Source organism: Geospiza fortis, unplaced genomic scaffold, assembly GCF_000277835.1.
Source record: "Geospiza fortis unplaced genomic scaffold, GeoFor_1.0 scaffold325, whole genome shotgun sequence".
Taxonomy (NCBI): Eukaryota; Metazoa; Chordata; class Aves; order Passeriformes; family Thraupidae; genus Geospiza; species Geospiza fortis.
In genome coordinates this window covers 927,388-941,117 of record NW_005054427.1, presented here as the reverse complement: position 1 = coordinate 941,117, position 13,730 = coordinate 927,388, and the positions used below count along the sequence as shown (strand labels likewise).

At 37.3% G+C, this 13,730-nt stretch overlaps 1 protein-coding gene across 1 annotated transcript in view; it reads left to right on the top strand.

The window, feature by feature from the left end:
• Positions 1 to 7,348, top strand: part of FANCC (FA complementation group C) — a 73,761-nt gene extending 66,413 nt beyond the window's left edge. The window contains exons 13-15 of the mRNA XM_031061843.1: positions 718 to 889; positions 3,746 to 3,946; positions 5,797 to 7,348. Of these exons, the coding sequence (XP_030917703.1) occupies positions 718 to 889; positions 3,746 to 3,946; positions 5,797 to 5,940 (517 nt within the window). The 3' untranslated portion in view covers positions 5,941 to 7,348. The remainder of the gene's footprint in view (positions 1 to 717; positions 890 to 3,745; positions 3,947 to 5,796) is intronic.
• The last annotated feature ends 6,382 nt before the right edge of the window (positions 7,349 to 13,730 follow it).

Below are 13,730 nucleotides of genomic sequence, written 5' to 3'. Positions count from 1 at the left end.
CTAGCTGTCCTTCTGTTTGTCCTTCCATGCTTAGTTTACTTTTTGCTTTTAAGACACCTGCCATTAGTTTGCATCTCTTTTCTTTAGTCTTCTCTGACTTTATATGAATGCACATGAGAAAGTATGGATATGAATGGTGGTCCTTTCTTACAGCAATAATCCTTTTGTAAACACCTTCAAAATTTTCATTTAAGAAAACATGAATTTTAAAACTCAGGAGATATAGTTGAAAATATACTTTAAAACTTTCTATTTAGTCCATCTAAATTTAATTCCTTATTAATGGCCAAAAAAGATGCACTTCATGAATTACCAAAAGGCAGAAAATAACCCTGGAAAACAGCAGAGAGAAAGTGAAAGGCAGCAGTATGTTAAGAGTGTAATATGATTTTAAAGTTTTGGAAATCCTGCAGCTGACATGTATATTTTCATACATAATATTTTGTCACAGTTTATTAGAAGCTGCTGTTAAGGATAGTCTGTTGTACTGTCAAAGTAATCTGTAGTAACACTGGGTGTGTCTCATTTGATTGTGATTTCAGATAATAGACTAAATAAGTAGTACATGGGTGTATGATTAGCAGGTAAAGTATTCTGTGTTGAAGAGTAGTTTAAATATTTTTTTAATTAACTGTCAGCATCCTTTCTAGTTAATTTAAGGCAATTAAAAACGTTAAATAATGAGAGATACCTAATTTTATCTGTGTTGTTTTCCAGTTCTCTCACTGACCTCTTTGAAATCTGGTTTTTGGTTGCTTGTTTTGGAGAATGGCTGGATATTGCAGCAGAACAATTACTGAAGGCTGCTGTAGAACCAGGTCCTGTGCTGTGGCTGCTGGCATTTTACTACTGTCCTAAGAATGAAAATCAACAAAGGACTGAAACAATGGTGGGTAATGTGGTGATAGTAAGTGGCAATATGCAGTCAGTAGTCTGATTATATCTTATTGCTGTAAAACAAATAGTGCACATCAGAAAAATGAAAAGTATTGACTTTACAAAGTCTCTGGGAATTGTGTCACACTAGACAACTTGAAAGTTGGGTTTTTTCTTATTTTTGACATTTAGAAAAGCTTTTTCCTCCTTTTTAAGTATGTGATATAGATTAGCACCCTCTTGGCTTTCTTTTGGATAACCAGGGTGTTTTTAGTCCTAAATAAAAGTGTACCCTAGTGATGGTATTTTTAAAGTCAGTGTGACAGAATTCAGCATGCCTGTGTTATGGCATCTTCTGAGAAGGAAACAAGAGAAATCATAGCAGTTGAAACCGTGAAGATACTTAATCAAACACAGTCTTGAATCCTAACCTTCCCCAGCTACTCTGATTTCTCTCCAGTTTTTGGCATGTGATACAGTAACAAATACATGATAATACCATATGCTGGCTGGTAACAGAAGGAGCAGTGCTCTAACCTTGCACACTGTACTGCACCAAGAGTGCTGTGCATCTGTGTGTGCAAGCAGATACTTGAAAGCCTTTAATTTAAACTTATTATGCAAATCTGAACTAGCCCAAGAAATTGGATCTACAAAGGCCCAATTCAAAAGGCTGCAACTTGTGTAGTTTACCTTAATTTAAAATGGATTCTGGTGGGTTTAAAAATGCAGCTCAGTACACCACAGTAGTAAAAATCATGCTTTAAATTTACATCTAATGCTCCACGTACAACAGTAAATTATGCAATATTTTATTTCCTTCCCCTCCTGCTTTTCAGATGGCACTACAATTGGAATATTGCATCCTTGTCACCTACAAATTTGTTTTTTCACTTACACTTCTCATAGTCTAGGAGCAAGGGATGGGATGGGTTGGCTGGGAAGGCAAGGGAAGGGTTGGCTGAGCAGAGTTATGTAAGAGCTAGGGTGAAGTAAAGAAATCGGGGTTATTTTTAGAACATAGTTTTGGGAAAGTAGGCAATATATGAGCAATAAACAAGGGTGATTGAAGCTATTGCACTATGGCTGTAGATCAGTGTATTGTTCTAACTCCACAGAATGAAATCACTTTGTTCCATATATGAAATCATCTCCCTGTGTGTCCCCCATTCCATTTTGTTATTCAGTCATAACATAAGACAAAGACAAACTTTAGAAACAAAAAAGCTTTTCTGCTGACAACTGACAACCCACGCAGTGACTCATCTTTTCCCAGAGGTCTGACATTTCTGTTCATTATTATTCTTTTCTTAGGTATGTGAACTGAGAGTTTTCTCTTTTTTTTCTTTTTTTTTTCTTTTTTTTTTCTTTTTTTTTTTTTTGCACAGCTCAGGCTTCTTCAGGAGGATTCCCACACTTTATGCAAAACTTCTGCCTTTAGTTAGGTGTTTGGGTTTTTTTTTTAATTTGTCCTTTGGCAGATTAGCACTCAGCTTTTTCAAATGAAGTGGTTTCCACCTCAAACCCAGCACCTTTCACTAGTTAAGGATTAACATGCTGTGGGAACTTCTGGTAGATATCAATCTGGTGTACTTTTCATTCAGCATTACTTTTGTGTGGAAAGGTTTGCACTTATGACTTAGGATTTTGTTTTCCTGCTCTGTACTTTAGGTAACACCTTTATATTAGCCGGAGTGTAATAAAAATGCTTAAATTATTTAAAGAAGAAAAAGGCTATTTTTGCTGTTCACTAACGTTCACTCATATGTAAAGGACTAAAAATTCTGCTTCTCAATATTTATTCCTTTGTTGCACTCCTCTCATATCTTTAGGGCCCAAAACACTGAGGAAGCAAAACTTGGAGTTTGGTCCTAAGAATGAGATTTCTAGGGTACCTGAGCTCTTGGAGCAGGACCAGCTACTCTCCATCTGCAGTCTCTGGCTCATATGATGCACAGAGGAATAAAGAGTCATGAGGAATTCCAGTTACCTTTCTGTAGATCCTGGTATCATTTGTGCCTCACATGTAGTTGTGGACTTACAGGCTATATTTTCAGGCTATATTATGTGAAATTGTTGAAAGGGTAGGTCAATGTCAGACAAATGTCTGAAAAAGATTGTCCCAGTGAATATCCTTGAGAAACAGGTGTTCTTTTCCTTTAGGTCTGCAGTGGTGTATTTTTCTTTTGTTCCAGCTGATCCTCATTTGCATTCCATCTACAAGTTTTTTTCAGTTAATTTTTAATTCAGTGAACAGAGTTATTGTTAGGATTTTTTTTTCAGTAGTTGCTCATAGTCCTTTTTCTAGAGGTGCCAAACTCTTCTGTTTCCTACCCCCAGTAAAAGTTAGGTTTTATTGTCTAACTCACAACATAAAAACATAAGTTGTGAACAACACAGGAAGAAGTTAAACTGCACATTCTTACCAGAACATTTTATCAGCTGAGGTCAGACTGCATGGGGATTAATTGATTTACAGCAGCTATACTGAAATGAGCCCTTGAGGAGCCTTTGTTCTTTTTCCCACAATGTGAAAATCGGACCATGTTCTTCTGAGGGATTTTCTCCATTTCCTTATATTATTAAAAAAGGTAAAATCCTGGCTTGATGCCCTGTCTGTTCATTTGTAAGACCAAAGGAAAAAAAAGTCTATTTTTTCCACCTTTGTGTGTGTGAATCAGTATAAAAGAAATGTGTTACAGCCCTTCCTTTCCTGGTTTTCCTGCTGTTTAAATTCAAACTTTTTTTATGTTTGGGTTGTTTGTCCGAAGATTCCGTTTTCTTTTAGTGAATAAATCCAAAGTAAAATACCGTAGATTTCACCTTTACTCTTCTCTTATCCTGCATCCTTTGAAATTATTTCCTACAGGTAGAAGCCCAAGCAGTCTACAACCATCTAATGACACTGTTCAGCCACACAGACCTTTCTCTCAAAGACCTGGAGGCTGCTGTACACAGGGTAACAGGTGTAGAGCACTGTTGTAACCAGCAACTCACAACACATCTTCTGACCAACTTCTTGCTCTTTTCCTCTGGTGGACATAAGATTGCCCAGGAATGTATTTACAATGTAAGTGTTTCTTCGTTTTTTTTTTTTTCAGGTTAACTTCAATACATACTTATTTTACTATTTTTGATTTAAGTTTCTACCTCTTAATAAAGAAAACACGTAACAGAGAATTAAAGGAGACTGTGGCTGCAACAGCCATATCTAACCTGCTACCTATCCATTTCAGCTAAAAATTAGTTAAAATATTTTCCATTCACTTCTTGATCTCACTGAGAGGGTTACTGATGTCACTGTACAGATGCAGAAACAGCTGAAGTAATGGCTTGCAGTTAAGAGATACCTACAATGCACTTACAATGGTATGGATAGCATGTGCAAACATTTTGATTTTCCCAAAAAAAATCACTCTCTAAATTATCCAGCTACTGCAGACATGATGGAACTCTCTTCTTGCTGTTTTCCATTGGGTGGAACAGCTGGTTAGTAGGTCTTGGCATTGATGTGGCAGAAGCTTGGTTGGCAAAGCCAGTGAAGAAAACAGTGTGGTAATTGAGAGAGAAGGAGAAAATTAAGAGCTAAGACAGTGTCTTTTAAGGTGTAAAAAGAGATGAAGAGGAGTAAAAGGCTGGAAGCTTGCTACAGTGTCTTCCTGTTGGTGATGATAGCCTTCAGGTATATTTGTGCAAACTATAAAATGTATTTGTGTTAATTAAGATAAACAGTGAAATCTCAGTGTAGGATTGGAAACCCATTCCTTACTATCAAACCATGTCCTTATAAGAAGTGCATGCCCCCTATGCAAGCAGGTCTAGGGCCAGTGTGTAGTTTTAATACTTCCAAAAGTTCTTCCATTCAGCAGCTGTGTGGTCTTATGTATAGACCTGTATAGGGTATATGGCATGTGTAACCCCATTCTGATACAGCTGGCTGACTAAAAAGACATAACATTTTTCTCTTTAAGAAGGGCTAAGGTATTTCTCACATCCTAGGGTGCAAGTTCACAAATGATCAATTTTTTTCTCAGCATAAGAATGTAATGATGAAGTTTGGGGGGTTGTATATATATTTTACAGACTGCTGTTTCTAGTTTCTCTTCATGAAGAAAGTGCAGCTGTTGAGCTGTGATGCTGTAATGTACTAGCCTGCTACTTTAAATCCCTCCAGCCAGACCAAAGACAATCTTCTGCTTCTTTATAGATAGCTAACTTTCAAAACTATAACTAACTTTCAAAACTGAATATCTTCCAATGCAGAGGGGTCATGAACTGTTGTAGGCCAGTTTGTTGGTTAGCAGTCTGATTAATTTTGACTGTATCTGTATAATCACTAATGTGTAGCTAGGCTCTCCATGTGTTTTGAAAGGGACTAAAGACAATATGTGAAAGGCAGAATGGTGTGGAACTGATTTGGGATGCATGGTTGTGGTTCTTTTTAGCACAGTAAACTTCAGGTTTAACATAGATAATGAGGAGTCAAGTCCCTTCCAATCTGCAAAAATTGCAGCTTAGAGTCTTTTCCTGTTTTTTGTCATCTTTTGGGGGAAGTCTTTATTTTCACTTTTGAAAGCTTTACAGAATTGAATTGTCTCCCCAGATACATGCAGAACCTTCACATGCTTTTAGTTCTTTTATATGGCAATGACTTATAAATGGTGATACTGTCCATTTGTGTATCCTTTAAAAACTTTCTGGCCTCTTGATTTGTTTTACTTAAATTTGAGACAACAACAGAAATCTCAAATCTGGTTGCTTGGCTCTGCTGGCATGTATGGAAAGAGATACCTCGGGCAGAAACTGTTTCTCACATATTCAGTGGTGAGGAAAAAATCTGGTTTTCTTGCAAGTATTTTGAAGAATTCTTCGTATTTAGCAACGTAATTGCCAAATTTAACTTTTTGTGTTTTCTTTCAGATTACTGAGATAACTGATACACGCAAAGAAGTTTATAACCTTCTTATCCATACTGCTTACAGATTTAACCATAGTGGAGAAGAAAACCAAAGGACTGTGAAACTGATGAATGAACTTCTTCAAAAATTTACATTGAAAGTTTAGAATTTCAATGTGATCTATTTATCAAACCAATAAATCAGGTCTTTATCCAGGTGTCAAACTTCCATTACCATCTAGTGCTGCAGATTACCAGGGGCAGAAAGATACCCATGTAAGCTATAGCTGCTAATTTATATTCCCTCATCTATACTGAAAAAATAATCTGTTGTTTGGAATTGCTAATCTTTTGAAACATAGTAGTAAATATTAAAGATGCATGAAAATTTTGTTCTGAGTACCTTCTGTAACAAGAGATCTACTCTACATCATTTAAAGTAGCTTGCTCATCTCCTTGTTGTTTATCTGGCTGAGGATCAGTTTTTCTCCTAAATTACTCATATGAGGTTTTTTAAGTAAGTAATATCCAATTGCTTGATTGGTAAGTTGTTACTAAAATGTTTTGTTCTGTGCTTCTGCTTTTCTGAAACTAACGATGATCTCAAGTGATTCATAGTGTTCTCAGGAAATCAGTGAGTGATATTTCCTGAATTCTTTCCTTCTTTTTGAAAATGTTTCCAAAATGAAACTCTTCCCAGATTTGCTGAATGTGGGGGTTTTTCAATACTGCAACTTTCACAGGACAGTGTTCTCCTCTAAGTACTAGCCCAATAGCTGGTCTTTGTCAAAAGATAACTGTAGGCATAAAATTGCTTGCAGTACAGCCCACTCAACAGTGTGCCATGACTGATGCTATTATTTATTTATTTAAGAAATATGGGGCTTTTATTCAGACAAAAGAGGGCAAGCAAAACAGAGACACAGGGACATCTTTGAGTTCAAAGGGACAGATTTCCTATATAGGTTGTAATTCATTGCCTTCATTTTTGTGTCCAGCAGTAATTTACTTACTTCTTTGTTTAGGTTTTTTGAGTCCTGCAAGGAGCATAGACAGGTAGCAGTGGCATATTTTTTTTACCCTTAGGAAGGTATTTGTCCCTAGAAGTTTTGTGAACCTGTCTCTAGCTTAACTAGAAAGATGACCTTGGAGAATAGTAGTGAGAATACTGAGCATCTTAGCTTTCTTCAGTAATTTGTTCCCCTGTATTACTTATGTGTAATGCCAACGCCTGTGCTATGCTACTCAAAGATGCTACTTGGAATTCTAGTCTTGCATATAAAATCCAAGACATGTATCTTGAATTAATAAAGCTTTTTGAATATAGCATTTGTTTTTGAGCAAAGGGAAAGAAGAACAGTGTACTTAGTGTCCTTTGGCTGTAAGAAGTGGAAAGATATTTTCTGTTATGCTGTTAACTGATTTCTTACAATTTTGTTCCCAGTGAGTCATATTACGGAAGTTACATGCCCTCTCAGTCAGTTTGCTAGTGAAAAAATAGCAAACACATAATGTATGTCTGCAAAAAAATGGAGTTTTTCTCTTTTTTGATTAAAAATTATTTTTAAATGAAAATTCAGAAAGAAATAAGTAGCAATTTTTCTGTTGTTGAATGGCCACATGTATCTAAAAAAGTAAAATCAAGCAAGCCAGTTTTTTGTTCCCTGAATACCATAACTGAAGCGTGGGATTAAACTAAATTATTTTTGGTCACAAACTCAGAGGTATTCGTCTAGTGGAAACAGATGTGGAATGCTCTATTTAGAATGATAAATAATCTAAAATTTTAACTAAAAGGAAGAATGATTTTTTTTTGTTTGTGTGGGTTTTTTGGTGGTTTTTTTTTTTTGTTTTGTTTTGTTTAATGTCTAATCTGGTTGTTGGATGTGAGGCTCTTTGGTTGTGTTTTCTCCATATTGTGCCTATATGTAATTTTAACTATGTAGAAGAAAGATAAGCAAAGAACTGCAGTATCTAATTCTTGCAGATTAATTAGGTGAATGTTGTGGGTATCATATTTAGATGCGTATGGCAGTTTTTGGACAGATATTTTTAAGTATCTTTTCTTTATCAGTGTTTTTATTTTTCCATTGACAAAGTGTATGAAAATTCTTCTAACTTCATTTAACAAAACCATTATGCCGATAAATAAGGATAAATAGAATTAAGCAGGAAGGAAATGTACAATGAAGGCAGTAAAACCCCAGAATTAGTTGTGAATTGATATATTCTTGTTTTTTTGTGTTTGGCTTCCTAAGAAAAACTGAATGATTTAAATACTAAGGAGGGTTTGCTAGTTTCAGGAGTCTCTAATGAAGAAACCTAATTGATACTCTCTGTAACTTAAAAAAGATACATCTGTACTGCATTCTTTTAGCTTTTTTTAGCATAGTGGTTATAACTTGTTGGTGTTTCTTTTTCCTTACTCTTTCACTATGCTTGAATTATGATCTAGCTTTGATATAAGCTGTGATTTTGTGGGATGTTGAAGCTACTTTTGTTAGTTTGCCAGTGAAAGGCTACAGAGCAGTTTGGTAGATCTGAGTAATGGAAGATTTCTCATACAGTGACTTCTGCATTATCCATCCAATGTGCATCTTTTCCTCTGTAATTGCTGCTTTCTGGAAATGTTCTTTGGGGCCTTCACGGTTGTACTTCTTTGCTGAACCAGCCAAAAAGTCCTGAAATCAGACTTCAAGTAGATTGTTCCCTTGCGTTCTATTTGCAGCACACACCCTGATTGTCTTCAGTACATAGAGAACTTTTCAAAACTGTTCTGCTTCAAGGTGTTTTTTGAATAAGAATACAGACAGTAAATTTTACTTCTTTGTTGATTATGCTCCTTTCCAGTCTAAGACTGCTAAGTTAGAGCTTTTTGGATTCTGCAAGCTTTGCGGCATGGTGCTGGTTGGTTTCTGTGGATTTTCTTCAGGCAGAAAAAAAGGTCATTTCAGTGGCTTTTATTTAATCAAGATCTCAGTACAGTGCCTATACAAAGCAGAATGTATTTTATTTTGTCATGTGTTGTCAGATACTGCAATTTAGCTGACCAACAGTAACATTTATTGTGTTACTGCTAGCATTTGTAATTAAGTTTCTGTACTCTCAGCATTGTAAGTGTCAAGAGATGTTAATGGACACATGACTTAATATTTGTTTCAGTGAGCTGAAAACTCTGAAATATGTTTGGCTTGGCAGGGATACAATTAAAACATTCTGAAGCATTAGCATTGTAGAAGTATAGGATAAAATATCTACCACAAATTACTTGCAGTTGCTAAACAAAATACTGTTAAATCAGATTTACACTGTTTCATTGCTGTGTTATCTAATGTGAGAATAAAGTACCTAATGTTCTGTGTGAATGAGTAATGTCATACTCATTAAAACACAGTTTTTCTACTAGACCCAAGTTTGAAAAGTCAAAACCTGGAATGTTGCGGGAGGAGTCCTCCACAAGCACACAGAGCATGTGTTTGAATTTTTTATGCTTTCCTGATAGTCTGCAATGGCTTTCCTAAGCAACCAGCATGTTTTGTTGGCAACACCAGCAGTCAAACTACTGTAGCTGAATGCTCTGGTGCTGGAGGCATCCCACTAGCACTTCAGTCATTGCAGTGCTCAGATGGGGGCTGCTTAAATCCACTTCTCTGGCAAGTTCTCCTTAACTGTGATAGAAATTTTTCTTAAATGCTTGCCTGGATTTAAAAAATGTGTTCATGGTAGACATTCCATTTGCTGCCCTAGTAGAGAGAAGCTTATTCTGGGAATTTGCTGTTAGGTGGTCTGTTCACTAGTGAATGCCACGTAGGCATTTCCCTTGCTTGCACTGGCCATCTTCCTTTAACCAGCTGTCTGGCTGCTGGGAAGGAATAAACCTCACAAGATCCTTCTGATGGCTTGAGTGTGCTCCCTGTTGTCTGAGCTGCCAGGAGCCAGCTAGGGATAAGCATTGGACTGCTGTCAGCCACTGAAACAAGAATTAGAAATGTCAGCTGGCTCTAGCTGAGTTGTAGGGATGTAGTCCATAGGCAAGGGTGATGCTTTCGTTTGCATTCTATATTCTTGCATGTGTGTGAAGGGAGGGAGTGACAAAAAAGATAAAACCCAACATGTTTGAAACTCAGCTGTAGAAATTTAGCTGTGATTTTTATATTCAATACTGACAGAATTAGGAAGCAACAGTTCCGTACATGACATTCCATTAACCTGCATATCAACAAATAGCAGAAAAAAATCCAGCAGTGGTGTCTTTAATAGGACTGTATATTTAACTAACTATTATTAACTTTAACTATATTCACTATATATTTAATTATCTATCTCTTACTGCTTTAAAAGCCTCTTTCATAACTCTTTTGTACTATGTCAGATGATGGACTCATATAATAAAAAACTAGGCCCTCAGAAACAATGACCCTCTCTTTTCTATCTGTTTCAATAAAAATATTTGTTAGTCCCATGAACTTTTGCAGATGCATAAGTGCCATCTTGAAAAGATTGTGCTTTTACATATTCTTGATTAACATTGTGAATTGCACTGTTGAGATGTCTTGTGTATGTGCTAGTTAACCTGCATGTACAGTTCACTCCTTAGCATTTTATTTTTTAGCTTTTGCGTTTATTTTGAGGCTTCCAAAACAGATGCATGCAATATGTCATTTGCCTGCTACTGTTAAAAGTTTACCTAATATTTCATATATGAGAAAACAGCTTCTGTTTGTTTTGACTAATGATGCCATAACTTCTACTATGTATAGGTTTTCTGAAAACAGGACTTCAGCTTTTTTATTTCCAACTAACTTGTAATGGTAGCTGCTGATACAAGTTTCCTATCTGTACCATTGTTCCCTGTAGAGACTACCAGTAACTGTTTAAGTGCTTTTAATCTCATGACTGTGCTGCCCTTCCATATCAGCTTCAGATGTCTGCGAATAGAGAGAGAAAAGCCAGTATCAGATTCCATGAAAGAGGAGAGAAGTATTGAAATATGACACAGGATTAATTTAGAAGGTGGAAATCAGTGATACATTTTTGTGAACTCTGGCACTTTTTGAGTTTCTAGTAGGGAGGACCAATAGCAGCATCTTTTCTGGAAACATAAGAAAAGTACCAGTGTTTTTTCCACAGACCTGTAAACTTCTCCAAGTTCATTGCAAACCCCACTATTATGTTTCAGCTTTCTTTTCTTGTGTGTTTGCTTCTTTGCTGAGGTACCGATGGCCAGTGCTGAGCAGTTTGCTGCACAGCACGCTTTTCAGGCCAGACCCAGTTGCTGTAGCTGCTTTCTCTGACTGGCTTGTCCTAGGCCAGTGGATACTGAGCAAATGTCAAGCCCAAACCTTGGAATTAAGCAATAACATCTGCTTAGGAAAGATAATTTCATTGGGATTTAAAGTCTTCAGATGACAGCTATTGACTGTTTTTCGTTGTGGCTCTTCTGATCTTGATTTCACGAGTTCTCCTTCTGCTCGTTGTATTGGCAGAGCAAGCTCCCACATGCACCTACTCTTTAGGCAGAAGCATTGCCTTTTTTTTTCTTCTCTTTCTTCCTGGCTGAGATCCAAGATGAATATACAAATGGTAGATCCAGTCTCTTTATTTTTCTTTTGTTATTTAATATTCTTAAAATGTAATACCCTAAACCTAAGTAAACATCACAGAACAAAGTTTAAGAACCTGCATATAAAATCAAGTATGGGCTGAATATCTGTTTTTCTGCTGAGATCCTTCACTCACAGACTTGTGTCTAACCAGCAGCAATCTGTAGTTGTTCCCTGCCCTGATTTCTTCAGATTTGGCAAACTTGTTGTAGAAGAATAAAAGAACAGAATTTGGTATCCGTGCTGTCCCCCCTCTGTTTCAGAAATGATGCATTTGAACAGCGCAGTTGGTGCACCACTTAATCGGTTAACAGGGCCTTGGGACAGTTCCTCAAAATGCATTGTAGAATCTGGCAATCCACATGCATTTAAAGAAAATATAAGAAGAACTGCTGAGGCATAGCAAAAATCCCCAGAGTAGAAGCCCATTTTGATTTAGGTGAAATGTACATTTTCTGTGTAGCCTGCCTGCAAAGCCTAGGCCAAAGGGAAGGCTGCTTCAGTGAAGGACAGAGATAAGGAGGAGACAGTGGGAGACAGATAAAGAAGAGACAGAAACGGCTGCGGGAGCAGGGCAGCTCGACACAGAAATTCTGTCTGATAAAGAAGAACTAGCGGCAAATGTCACTGTGAAATTCGTAAACATGGATATGTATGAACCTATTGTGAAATTGTATGCAAATGCATTTGAAAGGGGGATAAAAGGAGGACTGGAGTTCACAGAGGTGCACATGCCCATTTAAGGAGAGCAATCTCCACATGCATCCAGGGCTGTAATAAACATAGCGGGCTTTACAACTATTGTAAAGTTGTGGAGTTTTCCTATTTCTCCGCGAAACACTGCCTTGTGTCATCCTGCTGTGGTGCCATTTTAATAGTTTTCCTGTCAATTCAGTTTTCTTTTGTGAATCTGAAAGATGGTTTAGCTCATGATTTTTCAGACATTCGGGGAGTAAGCAGGAGGAAGAACCATTCAGAAGGTTCTTCCTGACTGCATTGGGTCCTTATGACCTCTAAAACTTAAACAAAAAGCACAGTCTTTAATAGCTGTATTTCAAAACAAAGTGGGGAATAATTTTTGGGTTTTGCATGTTATAAACCTGTGGTTTTGATGCTGAATGCCCTTGGTGCAAAAAAAAAAACAACAGTGCCACACCAGCTTTTAGCATTAATCTTCATTCTGTGATTTAGAAGTTTTCTCAGCATCACATCTGCCCTTCAGCTGATGCTGGCATTACTTCATACTGGTAACAGTGAATCAACTAGCTTAAGAAATAAATGACTGGTCTTTCTGTTTACTTAGTCTGGATGCTTTCTAGTTTCCATTCCTTCCTTACAGCTATCAAGTAAGAAATTTACATCCCTGTGGTTTAATTGAAGAAAGGTGAGGCGAGTGCTGCTGGGGAGAAGGTGGGTGCAGAAACTGTAAAATGTCAAGAGGTGGGCTTACCTCTTCTTGTATAAAACTGACAGTCTTTTTATTTATCTGACTCTTCATCTGTGTAAAGAAGTGTGCTGATTTAGGCTTAGGTAGAGTTAATTTCCTTTTCAAAGGCAGATGTGGGGCTGAGTTTTAGATTTTTGTTAAACACAGAATTGGTAATAAAAGAGCTGGTTTTGCTGCTGCTGAGCAGGGCTTTCATAAACCAAGGCCTTTTCTGATTTTCACAGAGCCATGCAGGGGAGGAAGTTGGGGGTGCGTGGGAGGCTGGGACAGAACATAGCCAGGACAGGTGACCTGAACTGACGAAAGGGATATTCCAGACCTTATGGCATCATGCTGAGGATATAAACTGGGGGAAGACGGAGGAATGGAGAACATTTGAAGTGGCAGTGTTTGTCTTCCCAAGTCACTGTTATGTGTGATGGGCCTCTGCTCTCCTGGAGGTGTCTGGACATCTGCCTGTCCATGGGAAGCAGTGAAATAATTCCTTGTTTTGCTTTGCTTGTCTCTGTGGTTTTTGCTTTCCCTATTAAACTGTCTTTATCTCAAACCTGTGAGTTTTCTCAAACCTTCCAGTTCTCTCCCTGATCCTGCTGGTGAGGGGGCAAGCAAACATCTTCATGGGGGTTAAACCATGACAAGAAAAAAAGTGTTCTGCGTTTATGTCATATAATTGCTTTTTTTTTAATACTCAAGCAAATAGGAACAATGTTTTCCCTCAGCTAAAACTGGGAGCTTATTAAAAAGACTTCATAAATAGACAAAAGCAACAAGAGATTATAATGCAAACAGGGCATGATGGGCAGTTCCAGCACAAGCGGTGGCAATTACAAAATCTTGGCGTTGGTTTTGCAGGGTGATATTGCCACGTTACTGATGGGAACAAAGATGGCTGTAGGGACAGGTAGCC